This window comes from Columba livia, chromosome 25 (assembly GCF_036013475.1).
Source record: "Columba livia isolate bColLiv1 breed racing homer chromosome 25, bColLiv1.pat.W.v2, whole genome shotgun sequence".
NCBI lineage: Eukaryota > Metazoa > Chordata > Aves > Columbiformes > Columbidae > Columba > Columba livia.
The window spans coordinates 2,351,430-2,368,356 of record NC_088626.1 but is presented as its reverse complement, the minus strand read 5'-3'; the positions used below and the strand labels follow the sequence as shown (position 1 = coordinate 2,368,356).

The following is a 16,927-nucleotide window of genomic DNA, read 5'->3' as shown; positions in this document are numbered from 1 at the left end:
AACACAGCAGAAGCGCAGCAGCTCACAGCACCGGATGGGGACGGGCCAGGTGTGAAATAAAAACTAAAAGTTCCTGAGAAGTGAGGTCTTACCTTCTTGGATTTATTTCGGAGCGTGTACCCTCGGTACCAACCTGTCAAAGGGAAACAAAGATGTATTTCTTTTTTTCCACTCCACCCCTTTAAAATTTTCCTTTCTAACAAGTGCATTTTCATCCAAATCATCTTATAGATGGTGCTCGAGCTCCACATTGTAGAGTTCTTTATTTTCTCCTATGACTGAGTCAAGTCTTCCTCCAAAGGAGGGCTCAAAGAGAATGTTTGATTAGATAAGGCAAAAAAATCCCAACCCTGCTACAGATATTGTTTCTCAATATTATCTTGACAAGATTGAGTAAAGCAATAACCGCGATCCCCAAGACTCAGCAGCATCTCTCACCTTCAGATGTCCCTCTCCTCTCTCTTCAGCACCTGGGGTTTGACCAGTATTTTGATTTTGAGGTCACCAAAATACAAGTGTATGAAAAGACGGCTCTGTTTTCATGCCCTCAAGCAAGCCTCGCTTAACGAGCAGACGGGAGAGCAGTGGAGCTGTGGACAACCCACTCCCAATCTTTTCTGCCACCTCCAAACGGTGTCAGACAAAGGGTTTTATTTCCTCTCTGCCCTCACCTTTATCATTTGTCTCCTACAGCACTGGATTTTGACTCTTCTCCTAAGGTTCTACTGCACTGAAACTGAAAACACTGCCCCTTAGCAACCATGAAGGGTATAGATTATGGTCTGTAATACGAGTGATGTCCAGAGCTATACAGACAGACATCACTGATCCAAGACGATTATGTTCAGCTGCCTGGCAGGGGGAGCAGCAGCGGGAAGGCAAAGGGATTTAAGGGAATAATCGGGTAAAGAAGAGAGTAGTGGAAGCTGGTGGGTTTCTTTTTATTTTTCTTTTCCCCCACACATTTCCATATTTAGCAAAGGCGGCTCCATGAAGAACCATGGATCTGAGATCCCATCAAGCATAAATCAGAATTTAGCGTGGTTTTTGTTTTGTTATATTGGTGATCTGTGTAGGTGTGAGTGGTTTGCTTTTCCCCCCACCCTTAGCACAGTTTTGGCCCCTTTCTCTGACAATGAGAACACGAAATCAGCGTGACCACATAACCCTCAATATTCCAGTAGTACATTAGGAGGAAAGAAGAGATTCCATTCCTTCCACGGGATGAAGACAAGATTATCCATCGATCATGGAGCAATGGATAAGGTACTGGATTAGGGATGAGAAGATTTAGGTTCTATTTTTATCCAAGTTTGGAATTAATTGAATGTTAAGTACAAGTTGTTTAGGGTGTGATCGTGGAATTTAACGACAATATTTTCCCAGTGATTTCAATACCATTTGACACAGTCTCTCAGCTTCCACAGCTTCCTCATATCTAAAATGGCTTCTTGGCATTAACCATATTCCTGTAAAATATTTGGCAATTATTGCATAAAAGCACGCTGTATATTATTATGCAAAACTATTTCAGCAAACACCTCGCACAATCTTTTCACAATTCTGCTCCCCTTTTCAATAACCACCTTCATCGTTTTAAAAGGAACAAAAGCTTTCAGCAGCGGTCAATTGATTACTTGATTTCTTCTTTAAAGGAAAAAAACCTGCCTAAACCTTCAGAGGAGTGATAGATAACTCTCTTGAGTATTTTCTCCAAGCAGAGATGTGCTAAATGGAGAAAGGCTTTCCAGTTGAAAAGTGAATTCAGTGCATTTCAGCTACCGCACCATTCTTTAGACAACAAAAAGTTATACAGAGATGCGACCCCAGGCCATGTGCTTAACCACAAGGTCCCTGTTCCTCTTCCACGGTCAGGTCCTGTCTCTCAGTGCCAAACACACACGCTGCGCTGAAATAAAACAAGGGATTGCTTCATTTACCTACAGTGGCCGGAGGAGAGAGAAGAGGCTGAAACTAGGAACAAATTCAATGCAAGTATCTTTTCATCAGGAGAAGAAACCGGTCGGAATCCCGGGCTGTGGGCACACATTCCTTCTGCCTGCAGCTCGGCCAGTTCCCACAGCTCACATGCAATAATAACATATACTGCAGATTAGAAAGTATTCCCCTAACCAGAAATGTATCCTCCCCAGCTCACTACTCAAGGACAGACTCCCAGAGAGTCAGTCAATCCTGCACGGGAGCAGCTTTCAAACTACTGGACACAGCAATTTTCCTTCTTTTTCTGGATTTTGCAGCATATGCCCAGTCTTGACAACCTTTGGCAAACAACAGGATAAGCTCTGCTTATCTTGTTATCAAGTGGAAAAAGGAATTTTGTACAAAGACTTCATGCAACTAGACAGACAGACAAAGGAGGAAAAACAACACCTTGCTTTGCTGTTCACAAGAGTGTATTACAACCAAAACACCTAAAGTAACAAGACCGTGGTCTGCAGAGGGTGTATGGGTATTCGTTTTAAAACAAAGTCTAATAAAACCGGTATCCTGCAGATCTTCATGTGTAATGCAAACACCATGCTGTCTCAAAGCCTGCCTGAAGCCCAACCAAGAGATACCAAATGTTAATTAAAATCGGTCTCACCCACAATCCAAGCCTAAGTGTGCAGTTGCAACCGGGACTTATAAAACACTAGGCAAAGCATCTGTTTAGAGCACGGGAACAGAAAGCTTTACCAACAGAATTGCAATGCCAGAGTCTCAGCCCAAATCTGGCCAACTTGCCAAGGACTCCCAGCCTCTTCAATAGGCCCCTATGGGATGCACCACTGCAAATGAGCGTGGATTTAGCAATTTAAAGGGGCTTTCTCTCATTGTGAAGGCAGTAGAACAGCAGGACTGCAGCAACTGCACCTGTTGCTGGACACTACGATCTGTGCAAAGCCACATAACGTTTAAAGTTTGCACAGCACAGAGACACGCACCACGACCTGCATCCACACCTTCCGGCTTGCACTTGAATTCACTTCATCGCTCTTTGCTTCTCACACACCTCCCCGGCGTCTCAGCTGTATCAGTGTTATGTCTCCAAGCTCTTCAGCCAGTTGAGGGTCAGATAACTTTGATTGTTAACGTCAAAACCCAGCGCAAGCTCCAGCCTTGCTGCCTCGCTCGCGAGGAACAAACTGTGCGCTCCAGTTCTTGCAGACAGAGCGGAGCCAGCCAAAACCCAGCTGCAGAACACAAAGAGCTTTCAAGCGTGTGATACAGAGAGCCCTTCACTTGAATACGGCTGGGGAACCAGCGCCTGCTGCCTCCAACCAGGAGGAAAAGGAGGCACGTTCGAGGTGACTGATGGAGCAAACCGAGATGCAACAGCCAAGAGAACCCTCTGGTAACTCACAGAAGATGCTCCGGTGTAACCTCATCTGGGTGTTCCTGCTCCATGGGGGGATTGCACTGGATGAGCTTGCCAGGTCCCTTCCAACCCCTGATATTTTGGGACTCTGTGATCACATGACTGTACCTGCGCTTGGCCGGGCACGGGAGGAGCCAAAGTCAACAGGTGTGCTGTGAACACAGGAATGAACAGCCACGAGTGTTTCCTTCTCCTGAAGCATTAGTGAAGTCTTACCTTGGCAAACCCCTGCCAGGAACAGCGTTGATACAATCGCCGCTTCTCTATTTTTCATACCTTTTTAAAAGTCAAGTGCATCGAGCAAACACTACACAGCAAGCTTTGCACTTTCGTGCATATCAGAAGTTGAAAGTCTAGATCTGAAACGCGTGTTACTTAAAAAAACCTCTTGATTTGTTATATTTACTTTCAAAACTGACTTGGAAGTGATTCGCAACCTACCTTCATACATCTCCAAAATGTGAACGGTGTCGCCAACTTGCAAGGAGAGCTCCACATCTCGGGCAGCATCGTAATTGTAGATGGCTAAAAAGGGAGAAGAGAGAGATGAAAAACACAACCATGAAAGCTGGGAGATAATCTGGCATCGTAGCACCTGTCAAAGGCAGAATATTATTTTGAAAAAGCACTATGAAGTTATAAAGCTAACCTGTGTATATAATACATTGGAAAAGTATGTAGCATATGTATTTCCAGATTCTATCATCAGTTCCTGCGAGGAAAAAACATCATTCTTAACAGAGTTTGTCATTTACATTTAAGCATGTGGATTTGTGACACTATATTAAGAATCTGCACCTTCCCACTGTACTGACAACCTGCCCAGCAAAGGTCACTGTTACCCAGGCAGACGTTATGGATCAATTAGGGAATTGTCATTTTTTATTAGTGTTTCAGAGGACCGACTGCAATGTAGCACTCACAGACACCGCCAAAACAACATAAACTGGATGTTGTAAGAAAAAATGCCACTATTCTGTATTAAACGCCTCAGACTATTTGCCACCAAAGGCTCTTTCCAGACAAGAACCAATCTTAGCACAAAAACTTGAGATTCTCTGCAGATTTAATCCCCACCAAAGACAACGCTAATCTGAATGCTGATCGGATTCCCAGTGGGAATAGGATTAAGTCCAGAAGCCCACGCTGCTAAACTGCCTTCAGAAAGTGTAATTTGAATTGGCTTTCAAACAAACGCAAGTAAAAAAACCCATAAAGCAATCGGGAAAATGCTTCGCTATGGTGCAATGAATCGATCGGCCAAATCAGAACAGATCACTCCCTCTAGCAAAATGAGGTGATCTTACTTATGTATTCGAAACACTGGTTTAAGTACAAATCACATCTTAAACGCAGCAACGCAATATTCTCACACGTGTAAGTGTCGTATTTAAGTCTCCAAATCTGTTCCCCAAGGAAACGTATTAGGGAAGCAACCACGATGTTTATTTTTGTAACGAAGGCAAATAAATCACGCAAACATTTTCAAGGGAGCTTTGGGAAAATTCTTCAGAGGGTTCGTGTTTGAACAACTCGCTCTGAAAAATAAACAAATAAATAAAAAACGGAGCTCCTGTGTCAGGAAATTCGCATCGAATGCCCATCATTCCCATCAGGATGAGGTATATTGCCTCCTGGCGAGGGTCCAGCATCAACAAATGACTGTGGCTTACCGCACCGGAAATTATCTCACATATTCTAGTTTTCTTTAAAATATTGTCACTATAAATAATCCACCAGCAGTAGGCAAGCGATGTGAACTCCCTATAGTATGTGAAACAGACCCTGGTCACCAACAGATAGTTATTTTACAGCGTTTGTTCACCGATTCACGGCACCCACAAGGTCAGGGCTGCACGGCCAGAATGTCTTCAATCTATTCCACTGGTTTCCAGAGGGCTACAGGAATGCGACTGGACTTTTGCTCCTCGGGCACCGGTTGCTTCGACATCCAGTTTCCTCTCTCTCCTCTGAGTGGTGATCTGGATATTCAGTTTAGACACCTTAAAGGCCCCAGAATAGGCCCCAAAATGAAACTCCCATCAATATTTTTGCAGAAGAATTTGGATAATGTTGATGACCAACGACAAACATGAAGGTACACAGGAGTAAAGCGGAGTAACCCGTTAAGAACTACCTTGTATTCACAGACGCTGAGATCGTAAACCGATGCAAAAACTGGTTAATATTGTATGTGATTCAGTTAAAAAGAAATCTTTCTGCTATATACAGAAAACAATTCTGCAAGGGTTTGCAGAGGTCGGCATACAAGTGCAGTGCCTGATGTCTATGGACGTTAATAATGCGACAGCACGGTCAAGATTTAAAGCAGAGGGTCTCAGCCCATGTCTATCTTGGCTGATTATATCCTGCCTAGTGGAGTTTCCCCCTGTGGTTAGAGTTGGACCAACTGCCTCATTTTCTGCCTTAAAACACTGCTTGGGATTCCCGTTTAGTTTTGATTCCCTGTTTAGAAACAGCGTGTGTGCTTATCCGTATAGGGATTCCTACATACAAGTCCTAGATGCCTTGGGTTCCTTCGGGACAAACAGACATTATATGAATACCAGGCTGGATTTTTCCATAAATTGCTGCTTTAGCTCCAGACAAAAGCAGCCGGAGCGGCAGCGGGTGTCTAACAGAAAGGTGGGTGGGCACCACACAAGCCTTTCTTTTGAGAACACAGTTAATTCCAAACCAAGGAGCGCGACAGCCACAAGAAGAGGGAGAACTGAACACTGCAGTTCCCTCAAAGATCACAACAGCCACAAGAGAGAACCAAACGCCGCAGTTCCCTTCCCTGCTTTACCAGAAGGGTTTCAGATCCCAATGTGCAGCATTCACAAGCCAAAGGAACAGGATCCTGCCACTGTGCATCCCCCAAGATTTGCAGTATCTTGCTTTGCTAGATTGAATTAAACAAGAACACAGGGTCACTGTATATAAAATCTGGTTCTGCGCAAGGTTATAAAAGACAAATTGCTGGCATATTTTCCCTGGGAGCTTTACTGTTTGGAACTGATGCTTCCTGCCGCTCCAAGTCAGTCCTGTCCCAAACAGCCCATCTGCAGCTATTTGAACTGCTGAGCCTATTCGCATTGTGTGTATTTAATCTGACCTCGATCAGACTTGAAAGAGAACGGGAGCTTCGCATAACAAACATGGTCACGGGATGATAAAATAGAAATCCTTCACATAAAACCCTGACAGAGCAGCAAGAAAGGAAGAAGGAAAAAAAAAGGCAAAGACTTTTGTCCCCAAATTTGCAGGAATATCTGAAGTTGTCTTTTTGCTTCAAGTTAAACTTCAGCTGAGATTTTGTCCTTTGAAACACACTTTAGAATGGTGATCTTGTTCCTTTTCTCACCTGAATGAAAAGCAGCACTGAAGTTTGGCAAATTTAATCTAAATAAAGAGGCTGGAGTGGAAAACTTGATCTGTAAGGAGGAGATACTGGGCTTGTTTTAATGACCATATTCTTTGAGCATAACTAGAAGCAATGTATCATATTATTTAATTTACAGTCCCCCACTTTGACTAGTGAAAAGTTTAAGAAATGTTTTTAAAACAGTCTACGGAATTCATGACGAGGGAAGGTCAGAGGAGTCAACACCAGGGCTGGTTTCAACAGGGCAACAGATAACTCCGTGACCGGTGACAGCAGCCAGAGCAAGAGGCGCAGATAAGGAGAAGCAATTTTCATGCTCCAGGGCAGAAGGTGATTCCTCAAAACGGATCGGGCCGGAACTCCACAGGCATTGCACAACGGGGCGCGCACGCTGCACGTCGGGGATACACGCTACGTCCTGAAGCATTGCGCAAGTCACCAGCAGAGACAAGGACGGCGGGAATGGCAAAGGAACCTGCCATAGTCCGGGCTTTCCAAGGCCCTGACTAACAGCTGACAGAGAGCTGGGGCTTCCTGAGAAGGCAGAGTTTGGTGTAGGCTGGCACACGGCACGATTGTGATGGGAAGAGCTTAGCTATGTCACTCCCTCCAGTTGTACGAAGACAGATGATTAATCACAGCGCACATTCCTGATCTGTGAGACACCCAGCAGCAGCACTTAAAACAGCGCGAAGCCTCAGCGTTGAGCATGAAAACGAGAAGAAGTACAACTATATTAAAACAAAACACGTTTTGAGAACCCACAAAGCTTCACTTCGTCCAGGAGCCGTGGGAGAAGCTTTAATTTGCAAGAGGTTTGTCGGCAACTCGAGCCTCACCGAGCTCTTAGTGAAACCAGGGGGTGTTTGGGCGTGTTTCCATATCGGGCTTTTCTCTCCTGTGCGTACCAGCAGCATTCATTTGGAAGGGAGGTGATGGTGTGGGCAGCTCTGATGCCACAAGCACATCTGGCCACTCTTTAAAGATGCTTTGCACATCTGGACAAGTGATGTCTGGCACTAACGCAGTGTCTGCCACCACCGCCACACAGCAGGCAGGCGGCAGTTGTTCCTTTTGCATGTAGAGAAACTGAGGACAGAAAACCCGTGTGTCGCACTGTTCATCTGCAGCATAGTGAAAGATGAAAAACAAATATTAATTCCTAGAGCCATTCTAACCACACCATAGCTCATTTTCAAGACTGATCTAAAAGGGAAGCTCAGCTAAAATGTCCAAAACTCAAGAGAACGCGGCAGAAGCTGTCACACGCTATTTTGTGTGTAATTCACGGCAGAACGACATGGAAAACTTTCCTCAACAACTTATTTAAATGCATATGAGATGTGGATTATTGGCCTGGAAAACACGGGCGCTGCAAGATCCGTTATCTCCGACTCACTGGAAATAACCAGCCCTCCGCCCATTCTGAGGACGCGATAACCGCTGCCAAACGCCATGTCCCACTCCCGCGAATCCTGCGCTGGCCGCTGTCTGATGGGAGAGGGCTGTGCTTGCTGCCTCGGAACAAAGAATCACATTCAGCGCTGCTGAAACAACCAGACTTCAGCTCATTACATCTTTCAAGAGTCAGAAACTATTGTACGGAAACAGAAGTATGTACTTTTATGCTGCAACAGCCCTGTGTTCAGAAATGGCATTTATGTCAGAAAACCCCATTTGGAGAAGCCTGGTATGCTATCTGTTGCCAAGATATAACCAAAAATACAGTGGCTTTATTTAAAAAACAAGGAACTGCCCAAGGAATTAATTCTTAATAGGAACAAAGGCTTTTTGATGTTTGAGCAAAAACGTTCTTGTAACTTCCCAGGAATTTGTGTCTGAAAAATTGAGAATAGCATAATTAAGATTTATATGTCAGACTAGTTCAAAAAAAAAAGTAAGTCATGGTTCAACAGTGTGAAACACGTTCATTAACTCCTTGTTATGAAGAATATCACTGCTCCTGAACTGGTGGATGCTGACATTCAGTCTCAATTCTACAAAGTTCCAAGTGACTGCTTATTATTTTGAATGCAAATAATCCAGAATAACAGCATTGCACGGATGGAAATGCTTTAATTACCAGCCATCGTTAGACTTCAAACATCTAATGAGCTAGAGGTGGACCTTGAATATCTTGAGTACTTATTGTTTCAGGCTGACCACAGGAATACACTTGGAAAGACTTTTACTTACCCTGGTGTCCTGCACAAACACTCTTAATCAAACTAATTTCCTAATTTGAGGCTGGGGAAGATATTTTTCAGTCTTGCCGTCAAATTTAGATATTCCCATCTCCCCATTGTAGACTGGATCAGATTTTAGGATCAATGGTTTAATCTCTTAAAGCTTGCTTTAGAAATAAACCAACTTCCTGACCTCAGCCCATGGGAATACGGATCCAGGCAGATCACCTCATGGTCTCTTATGGCTTTAAACCCTACAGACTAAAACCAGAGTCAGTTCCGCAACAATGCTCTGGAGCAAGCGGCAGAGCCAGTGACAAATTAGCCCGTGTATTTTAATTAGAGCTCCTCAGTAGATTCAGATCAGGCAAACTGAGATGATTCAGAACTGCCGAAGCATGAGACAGACTGATTATAAAGGAAAAAGAAATAATCTCCATCTTTTCATCTCTGCAGAATTCCCATTAGTCACTTCCCCCTCAAATATGTATTGCTAAGTGTTTATACCACAGTAGCTGTAGAAAAATAAGGGAGATTCTGTTCTCAGAGTGCATCTATACAGGGCAGAGATACACACATATATATATATATATATATACAGGGCAGAGATACACATCCCAAAGATACACTGATCTGGACACCAGGAGTAATGTCACCACGGCGTCAGGTGTTTCATCTCTTCGTAACTGTGCTCGGGGTAGAAACCGCCCAAGTGCAGCTGCTTCTGTGATCTGAACCACACAGAAACACTCTGTTATACCTTACAGACTGGTAACACATACATAAATTGCTAGCTGTTTCATTTTCTTCACTAGGCTCTCTACTCTCTTTTATTATTTTCACTGGAAAGGGCCCTGAGGGATTTTAAGCTCAGATAAATAATTAATCTACATTAGCTGTCTCAGTTTATGTCTGGAGTAAGAGGGAGCCAATGGAGGAATAAATCAGTGCTAGCAGCGTAAGAGCCAACCTGCATCTGAATATACTACACCCAGCTTAATTCAGCATCGAAACAGAAAAAGGGAAGATAAAATAACAAAGCATTAGCTGCAGTGTAAAATGCATTTAAGGCTTCCATCTGCTTCAGGTCTGGCTGGTTCAAACTAAACAACATGTAATAGCAAGTCAACGTTCAAGTGGGATGAACAGATGCAGGAGAACCCAGCTCGGAACTCACGTGCCAAAGGCAGCTTCCAAGTGCAAAAAGATGACGATGCACTGGAAGGTGGTTCTTGATGTAATGGTTCCTGGAAGATCTTGTGCTTTCATCGAGCAAACCTTCCTTCAGTTGACAGAGAAGACAAGAAGCCAGTGGCAGCACATTGGCACTCCTGTTTCTGATTAATTCCGAGCAGTACAGACCTGGCTCCTGCAGCAAAGGTGCAGCAGTAGCCACCAATATTGTTACTACTGCACTACAGAGAAACCTCAGATCCTGGTGCTATCAAAGCTGCATCGTTTACTAGTTCTAATTTCACAAAACACACCTACCTAGTCTGTTTAATTGCTTCATTTAGCAAGATACACATTCGAGTGCTTTCACCGTGACACACTGACCTTCTCAACACGCAGGACACGAGACGAGGCTGCTCCTTTTCATCTACTGGTGAGGCTGCAAGAACCAGATACCATAATGACGGGCACCTTATAGATCTTATTAGGTTAGAGGGTGCTTGATATTATTGTAAGGTGCATATCTTCCAAGCCCTGCAGGTTTATTTTGCCTCTTTGAAATCTGAGCAGTAACATCTAGCCTGAATGGTTAGTATTCTCCTGAAAACATATTAACACATTGTCTTGTCCTTTAGAGCAATCATTCTAACCTCATAACACTGTTTCAAACTATCATACGACCACAGAAATCAACAGTTTTGACACTGGCTTTAGCTGAACCAGAGTCTGGTTTGTATTCAGGTTGGCCTATTGATATCAAGGGAATTCAATAAACTTAAAAAGTATTATGCATTTATGTTGCGTATTTTGGGACCTACATACCTACATTTTAACAACTGCTTATACCTACTAGAGGTCTGAAACCCAGTTTTCACAAAAGTAACCTCTGATTCCAAACGTTTCCACCTTATGGCCTGTGAAGAAACAGATACTTATTTACAGTACGCATACAACTGCAACTGAATTATATTAAGTCTGCAACCACCTTTTATTCCTCCAAGCCTGCAAACCTGCAACTTGTGTTTGGATACATTAAGTACAAGAGTGACTTCTGCAATGAAATTTTCAAGCAGATTTGTAAAAGCAAAAAGGCAACCAAAACCATCACTTGATAAATTGGACTACTCAGCTAATTCCCAACTTGAAAGCATGTGGCACTTTCAAAAGAATTAAGTGAATTTGCCACTGGCTTTAAATTACTGTCCTAGTTCTTACTGGGCAAAACATCAAAGGACGTGAAAAGAAAACTTGGAAATACTACTGTACGGAGCTGTGTTACTAACTAATGAGTTTTGCTGTATGCATTACTTCCAGAGGGAGTGAGGGTGGAGATGAGAGGAGCTCGAACGAGTCAAACACTTGAGCACGGAGTCCAAGATGCCTACGGGCCAGGCTTCACCACAGAGTTCACTCCAGTTAAACCTTCAGCGCCATCTCTTGCCACCACCACACCTACACGGATCCATGCTCATAGACCCACGGAGAACCGAAAGCTGACGGACCCCATTGCATCAGCTGCAAACGCAGCCCGTCGGAATTACAGCCATGAGTTTTCATACAAGTGTTCTCAGGTCTCCAACACCTTCCCCGCTCCATCCGTGTGCAGCAGGAGACAGACGAGCCCTCTCCACTTTCATCCATCTAGCTGCTGCATTTTGAGAAACTTGGGATATGCTGCCAAAAAACCCTTTACCACCTCTGTAGAAACCAGCGCTTGAGCTAACGCATGCTGGCAGGGCTCACACAAGGAGAATTCCTAATATTCATAACCATAGAGATTTCAACCGGCCTCTGCACCTTCAGTCTTTCTTCCACCTGGGCTTCGGAGCAGACTCCTCTCCCATAATGGATGCTTGTGGTTTCACTGATTCGTGTTTGCAAAACGGCACAAGCCCCGGTCAGGAACTGGCATTGCACAGCCACTTTCACATTTCCAGAGACCTTTCATTCCAAAGCATTTTTATCTTGCCTCCTATCTCAGGTAACAAGCAAACAGGGGAACAGTGTTGAAATGAAGAACCGGAGATCTTGGCTGGGAACTCAGGGTCGTACTCAGGATGGAAAAATACAAAAGCCAAACAGGAATATTGATCCCTTTGTTGTCAAGATAAAGAACAAGCTAATCCCAAATTTGCAGCAAGCAGATTAGTTTTAATTAAACTGCACAAGATGTAAAGAGATAAAGAATTTGGAAGCAGGTACCACGTGCTGCAGCCTTCCCTTCATTTTCTAGAGCTCACATTGAGCTCCATCTCTGCATCCTGAAGTCCCCACATTGTCAGTGCAATGAGAACGAAAGTGCTACAAGAATCAGGTCTCTAATATTTAAGCTAGTTGCTCTTGCATTTATAAAATAGAGAAAAAAAAGCACACTCTTTCAGAACTAATTGGCCACTATTCGCCCGTGACATTCTGAAACAGTATTAGAACTTCAGAGCTGAAGTTATGAACTGTTTAATTATTACGGAGGATCAAAGTACCACGTTTTCCCAAGAGCAGAAAACTATTATTATCTCCGTTGTATCTCAATGAACTTTTTGCCCGGATTCAGCACTTTCCACAATGAAGTTCACTTTTACTGGGGCAACTCCTCCAAAAATCTGACAGTATCAGACATGGTCAAAGCTTCAAGAGGCTGCCAGGACAATTCATCCATTACCCCACGCTCCCCCCTGTCCCTGGGACACCCTCCCAGGAGCTACGATGCGTCCCCAAAAGACATTTTTATCCCTTAACCAACCAGTCCAACTCGTACTCGGTAACATCTGCAGTTTTTGAAGGCAATCGTGACCTGGCCACCTAGAAAGCTGGTTAGTAATTCGTATTTATGCTCCACTTTTATTAGGATGTGTTTCCTGGCAAATGCACCAAAATTCACTACAGTATTTTAGGCACTAAATGATAAGTTAAATGCATTAGACCTGAAAACACAGGTTCATTCTAGTAGCACAGGGATAAACGCATTCATGACTTTGGACTAAAGTGGCCTGAAGCTTGGCCATGGTTGTGTCTTTAATACGCTAGCATAAATAGGATGTCTTTCCCCTAGAAGCACCAACTGAAAGAAATGTCCTACCAGTCAAGTTAAGCGCAAGTGGATTATTCCACATTTACTGCTCTTGATCAATATCCTATTAAGTTTTTTCAGTATGTGAACTTTCATTATTTTGTTCTTAATTTCCGTCGCTCCCACCTGCATTGGTGCCAGCAAACAGGGTCTCATGTCCAAAGAACCACAAGAAGGTGCAAGAGACCGGTGTGAATCCAGAACTGGTGGAACCTGGTGCTTCCAGCCTCGACACCTCTGAGCAATTAGACACAGAGCTAATGAGCAGGAGCCAGCTCAGCTAAACCTCCACAAGCAGTTCTGGATCCCTCAGGAGAGGATTTGGAGCCTCCAGAAAGGAACCTGATTGTTAGTAAGATCAATCCTATGATAGTCCATAAACACCAGGACTGCTGGGGATGCTTCAAGGTGGATACCCAAGAGCCAAAGTCACAAGGCACTTCTAGAACTATTGCTTTTCAAAGTCAGAGTAAGAAAAAGGATGGTTACAAGTCCTGTTTATGTCAGCAATGCCTTTGAAGTCCATAGGATTAGTTTCAGAGGGAATTACTTAAGGGGTCGAGTGGTAATCACCAAAAGTAAGAGAAGACAGACTTGGGCTAATATGGATTAACAAAAAATAGAAAGGAATATGGAAGTGAGAACTAGCACAGCCAGCTTTCACATCAAACAAACTGCAGACACAGCAATAAAAACTGAGGAACTAAATCAGAAAGAAAGTGTGACATACCGCTCTGAAGATTCCAAACTTTTGGCTGTCAACAATGCCAAGGTTTTTGTTTCGCCCCGTTCCAAGTTTCGTTAGTATTGCCACCAACACAACAATTTTTAGACGCATTATAACAAAGCAAACAGAGAGAAAAAATGAGTTATTTATAGAGTGTTTGTATTGATGGAGAGGAAGATCATCACTTCTGCAATGGGAATGGGCTCTTCCATCCTCCTAGAGCCCTTGTCAAGAACCTGCTGCACAACAGTTGACTCCAGTTCCAGTTAGAAGGGAAGTCCAGGGCAAGGAACAAGTTGAAACAAATGTGAATTTACCTCTAATTTTACATGATGTGCAACTATCAGTACTGTGAAACTCCTTTGATCACAGACTATTATGGGACAACTTCGCACAAGACGTATGAGTTTTGAACATGAAGCCAAGACCTGATAGCCCAGTATATCACAAATGAAACCATTAGCCAGAAAATCTGATTCTGCAGCACTCTCAGTTCCTCTCTGCTCCTCTGCATTTCTGCTCACATAAATCACAAATGGAGCTGGCAGGGACTGGTTTACATTTGAAAAATTACTGCCATTCCTAAGACATGACGCAGCTGATTGTAACTCAACCACCACATGGTATTTCAACAAAGTAAATACTTCTTCACGACAAGGAAAGTCCTCCACTTGGGTGCCTCCAGCAGGGAAAAATGTAATGGGTTTAAAAGGCCACCAGTCAGGGGTAATTACCTGTCGGTTTACAAATATATATATATATATATATATATATATATATTTAAATAAAGAAAAAAGAACCAACCAACAAACAAATGAGGTAATATGGTTAAGGTCAAATCGAACGATTCCCTTTCAAAGAGCCACCCGTGTATCTGCAGACTCGAAATGCAAATGGGAAATCCTGCGATGGGATGTGAAGATGCAGGGAGAGCTTGGGAATTAAAGCTGCCCAAGAGTTTCTCAGCCTTTCCCTCCCAGCTCCTCGCCTTCAAAAACGCACCAGATCAAACCGCTTTCCACAGGGCAACCAAACTGCTTTCATTAGCTCCCCTTCAATCCAGTATTTTAAGACATTTTCTAAACAAAACAGGACTCTGGTTTTACTCAGAGACTACAAAGGTTACAAACGATGTACTGAAATACCTCACTGACCAGCGGAGTTTTTGTGGGCTCACAATAGTATTTTAAGTTCTACATTTAACAATCTGGAGAGATCACAGGCAACAAACGCTGCTTGAGCTTCCACTTGCTCCTTCTAAGCCGACGATCACAATTTGTGGCTTTCAGTATTTTGCTGAAAAGCCCGGGGTTTGTCGCTGGGTTGAAGCATTTTGCGGTACGTGAACGGCCCATGGTGAACCTCACGTCGCAGAGCTCTTCCCATAAAACTTCAGTTAATAATTTCTTTGCGGACTGGCTGAACAACAGGTACGTACACAGCTCAAACTACATAATCATCAACAAACACTTCACATCCTGTTAGTTCAAGAAGGTGACATATAAAGCGTGTGTGCACCTGAAGCATCATTACAGTCACCTGGAAACCATTCTGGCTGAAAACTCAGCGCTTTTCATTTCAGAATTGGTGCTGAGCTGGGTTGGTTCCTGTCCTGGCTCACCAGGCTGCTCCTGCCTGTAAGAAGGATCAGAAAAAGGGTTCTGAAAGCAAAATGGAACGGATTCTCTCGTATTTGGTAATGAAACCATTAATACAGTCTTCTCCGGTCCACAAAGGGCGCCTGCACGCTAAGAACAGATGATGGCTAAAGAAAGAGCTGCTTTTAATGTAACACTTAAGCTGAAGTTAACGCAAGCCCATGTCACTGCCAGCAGAAAAAGAAAATAATTACGTTGTTGATTCCTTATGGGCTAAGTTAATAATTTTAAAACAAGTGGATAATAAAAGCTAGAAATGGTGGGGAGTCATTCAGGCACTCTTCCCTTCAGAGCACGCTCTTTGGACTGAAAAGAGTCGGCAAGAAAGGCGTTCTGCAAATGACACGGTTTATGAGAGAAGCACCTGATCAAGAATGGGTCACTTCATTTAGTTTGGCGCTAGAACTGAAGAGCTTTCAAGGAAGATACACCAGGTAGTAGCTTTCCTTCCCAAAGTAGAGGTGAAGCACGTTGCAAAGCAGTTTTGTGAGACCCAGAAGATCCTGGTGCTAAGAGAGGCGAGATGTTGCCCATCAGACGACCAGCAACAGTTCTGCCCCTTTACAAGGCTGAGGCTTCCAAAATCCCATCTGCTACCGGGTCCAAAATACATTTCAAGTGAGAAACAGCAAGCCATTTGTCTCTCACTGTGCGTCCCTAAAAACGCCACAGTTTGCAATGTCACACTCTGCCACGTCAAACTCAGCCCACGTGCCACCTGGATTATCCCCGCTAAAAGCAGCGGGCTCCAGGTTTAACCAACTGAGGACAGAACCAGAGGGCAGCAACTCAGTTTGAACGGGCAATCGACAAATCTGTAGAATAACCCAGGAGATAACACATCCTGAACTGAAATGCAAAAAAATCAGACAACTGACACTGAATCACATCGTTTACTTCTTGGAATTTCTGACTGCGTTCTGATTTACAGGAATGTGTTTAAAATAAATGCAAATGGCTTTATATTCATTTCCAAAGCACAGATGACTAACAGCCACAATGTGTGTGTTCTTTTTGAAAGGAACGAACTTGCATCTTTAAACTTCACAGCTACCACAGTGAATGAAAGCTCTTACCATCTAACGGCCTGTATCATGCAAATCAGTGGTATTACCCTCATTACAAACACCTCCATAATTAGTACTAATGGGAACCTTGGTTAGGAGGCAGACTAATGGCCCAAGAAGCTCATGTTTCCCTTTCCATCTTCATCAACTTCTTCAAAGCACAAAACCAATGAGGAGCGGTACCTGGAGCACAGCACGGGACGCAACTGTAGACAAAATAACAGCGAGCCTGCAAAGATCAAATTGACAAAATCCTGATTCCATTAACGCCATGTATCAAAC

The 16,927-nt window shown here is 43.5% G+C and overlaps 1 protein-coding gene across 7 annotated transcripts in view; it reads right to left on the bottom strand.

Moving 5' to 3' along the window:
* Nucleotides 1–16,927, bottom strand: part of DOCK5 (dedicator of cytokinesis 5) — a 91,584-nt gene that overhangs the window by 57,759 nt on the left and 16,898 nt on the right. For all 7 annotated transcript variants that reach the window (XR_010468010.1, XR_010468011.1, XM_065041020.1 and 4 more), the window contains 2 exons: nt 3,821–3,904; nt 93–133 (listed from right to left, as the gene is read on the bottom strand). Coding sequence is in view for 5 of the 7 variants with exons in the window: in XM_065041017.1 (XP_064897089.1) it covers nt 93–133; nt 3,821–3,904 (125 nt within the window). In the remaining 2 variants the exon portion in view is untranslated. The remainder of the gene's footprint in view (nt 1–92; nt 134–3,820; nt 3,905–16,927) is intronic.